At 64.8% G+C, this 2,911-nt stretch overlaps 1 protein-coding gene across 1 annotated transcript in view; it reads left to right on the top strand.

Annotated features, from left to right (window-relative positions):
• Window positions 1–2,701: 2,701 nt before the first annotated feature.
• Window positions 2,702–2,911, top strand: part of DSL1 (Centromere/kinetochore protein zw10) — a gene marked incomplete at both ends in the record, with an annotated part of 4,357 nt that continues 4,147 nt past the window's right edge. The window contains one exon of the mRNA XM_005773388.1: window positions 2,702–2,870. Coding sequence (XP_005773445.1) covers window positions 2,702–2,870 — 169 coding nt within the window. The remainder of the gene's footprint in view (window positions 2,871–2,911) is intronic.

The raw sequence follows: 2,911 nt of genomic DNA, 5'->3' as shown, positions 1-2,911 counted from the left end.
TTTTTTTGTTTAAATTTTTTGATCCCCGGCCCCCCCCGGGAGGGGGGATGTGACCCTTGGGGGGTTTCCGCCCGCAATTCCAAAGTGCTCCAAGTGCCCGTGCCCCCTCAAAGCCTTTTTAAAACTCCAAGTTCCCTGGAGCCGGGGGCTTGTTTTCCGAGAGCCTTTTGCAGGGAAATTTCCCCAGGGCACAGTTTAGGTCCCCTTTGCACTCACAGGTTTCAGGGGCCAATAAAGGGGGGCCTCCCCCCCCCCCACTTGCCACAGGGGGCGGGGGGGGGGCATGGACCCTGGGAGAGGGGGGGCCCCCCCCCGTGCATCCCCCTGGGGGCAGCGGGACGCTGAAATTTGGAAGGATTGTTGGGCCGACCCCCCCCCTGGGATTTCAAAGGGGGGTGACCCCCCCCTCCCCCCAAACCCCCAGGGGCCACATTCCCCTTCCAGGGGGGCCCCCCCCCCCCCCCCCCTCTCCCGTCACATGACAAGGCACTTGATGCTGGTCGGCTGAGAGTGAGACCCGATGCAGCAGACGCAGCAACCGGTGCCTACGGGCGCAAACTTCCGAGAAAGTTCAGGGAAGGGTCCTGCACCCGGGAGGCGGCGGGACACCGCAGCCCGGCCGCCGTATTGGCGGTAGGCCACCTCATCGAGGTCGTCCTGCGCGACAGACGCCTATGGTGCTCGAGGACACGAATCAGTACACTGCCCATTGACGTTTGTCGAGGTCGTCCTGTGCGGTAGAAGCCTATTATGCTCGAGTACGAACTATCATTCTGCTCTTCGACTTTTGTCCAGGCAGTGCTGCGCCCACGATGCCTCGTACTCCGCCTCCATCGCCGCTGCCTGCTGCTCCTTCACGGCGTCGATGTCGGTCTGCGTCCACTCCCTGGGAGATGCGGGGAGATATGGGGAGATATGGGGAGATATGGGGAGATACGGCGTCGATGTCGAATCTGCGTCCACTCCCTGCCAGTGGCGATCTCTCTCACAACTGTGGCCCCGACCACATCTCCTCTCGGCGGCGAGGCCTCGCCCGTTGTTCCACCTCTCCCCACCTCTCCCAACCTCTCCCCACCTCTCCCACCTCTCGAGGCGCGCCCGTTGTTCCACCTCTCCCCACCTCTCCCCACCTCTCCCCACCTCTCCCCACCTCTCGAGGCGCGCCCGTTGTTCCACCTCTCCCCACCTCTCCCCACCTCTCACCACCTCTCCCCACCTCTCCCCACCTCTCGAGGCGCGCCCGTTGTTCCACTTGTTGAACGCCGCAAGCTCCGCCCGGACCTCCGAGGCCGCGTCGATGCGCAAGTTGCCTGGGGGAAGGAAGGCTCCGAGACGCGTCATCACGCAGCCAACAGTAGCCGCTTCCGAGGCTGCGTCGATGCGCGAGTTGCCTGGATACTGGTCTGAGGGGAACATTTCCGCCTCCGCCTCTCCCGCCGCCTCACCCGCCGCTGCCGCCGCCGCCGCCTCCGCCGCCGCCTCGCCCACCGCCGCTGCAGACGTCGCCGCTGCGTCGTCGGCCGAAGACGTCGCGCCTCCGCACCCATGAGCATACGATCACAACAGCACATAACTCGGGCAAATAGCAAATCATCGTCGAGGGCGCCTCCGCTCCCGTAAAACATCGGCTCCTCCTCGCTGAGTTTGAGCCACTCCTGGCTCGCACCGGCACCGGCGCCGGCGTTGGCGCCGGCGTCGGCGACGCCGTCCGCGTCCGCGTCCGACGTCCACGCCCCGAACGAGACCACCTGACCAAAAGCACCCGAGAGAGCTGACTTTCTCTCCCGGGAAGCGCCGCGGGCCGCGCCGGCACCGCTGACTCGTCCCGCCAGGCGACCACACGCGCGGACGCGGCCAGCGATCCGCCCTCCAGCGAGCCGCGAGCGCGCCTCTCTCCTCTCGCTCTCTCTCCTGGCGGCGGCCTCTCTCCTGCTCTTTTGGCGCCGGCGCTGGCTCTGGAGGTGGATCGGCCGCCGGGGCGGGCTCGACGATCTCGTTCTTGTTGTTGCAGGAACAGCAGTCCATGGCGCGCAGACGTGCTGCCGCTCACTGTAGGCGGGTTGCAGCTGTGGGGCGACGGGGCGGGCTGGCGGCGAGCGCGTGCAGCGCCGCCTTTTACGCTGGGCGGCCGCGATTTTGGGCCAAAAAGTAAATTCACCTCCGGCCCTGGATGTGCGGTTGATGACTGCACTCCAAGTGCTCCAAGTGCTCCTCCTGATATAATGCTGATTTTTTGCTGAGCGGGAGAGAGAGAGAGAGAGACGTTGAGCACTTTGACTCTGCGCCATGGATGAGTGAGCAGCGCGAGGAGGTAGGTGGGAGCAACCGGAGGATGATGGAGACGATTGTAGTGGAGGCGCTGAGAAATCTATGGGGAAATATCAACGAGGAACTGCTGGTGTACGAGGAGAAGCTGGAGGAGGTCGCGCAACAGGGGGAGGAGAAGCGGCGTAGGGAGACAGGAAGTCATCGTGTACGTGCGAACGAAGATGATTTGTACCGTCGAGGGCAGTCCGGCCGACGGGAGCCTGTCGCGCGCCGGCGACGAATGCGGCGGGGTGGGTGTGGGTACAAAGCGCCGCTTCGACGAATGAGGTTGGCAGGCTCCCCTCACGAGTCCGTTCAGACATGCCACACGCCCCTCGCAAGCGAGGTTGGCTCATCAACGACATTGTAAATGAAAATTCTTTTTATTTCCCAAATGTCAGAGGCGAAGGTGACAGAGGCGTCCGAGGCGCTGCTGTCCTTCCTCCGCGACACGCTGGGCTCTGCGCCGGAGCAGCTCTTCGCGGGCGCGCCGCTCCGCTCGCACCTCGACCAGGTGCGCGGCCGGATCGAGACCGCCGAGGCGGAGATGGTCGAGGTCGTCAGTGCGCTCCGGCCGGAGATGGAGACGACTTTCGCGCTCGGC

Source organism: Emiliania huxleyi, assembly GCF_000372725.1.
Source record: "Emiliania huxleyi CCMP1516 unplaced genomic scaffold EMIHUscaffold_34, whole genome shotgun sequence".
Taxonomy (NCBI): Eukaryota; Haptophyta; order Isochrysidales; family Noelaerhabdaceae; genus Emiliania; species Emiliania huxleyi.
This window is presented reverse-complemented; position numbering and strand designations above follow the sequence as displayed.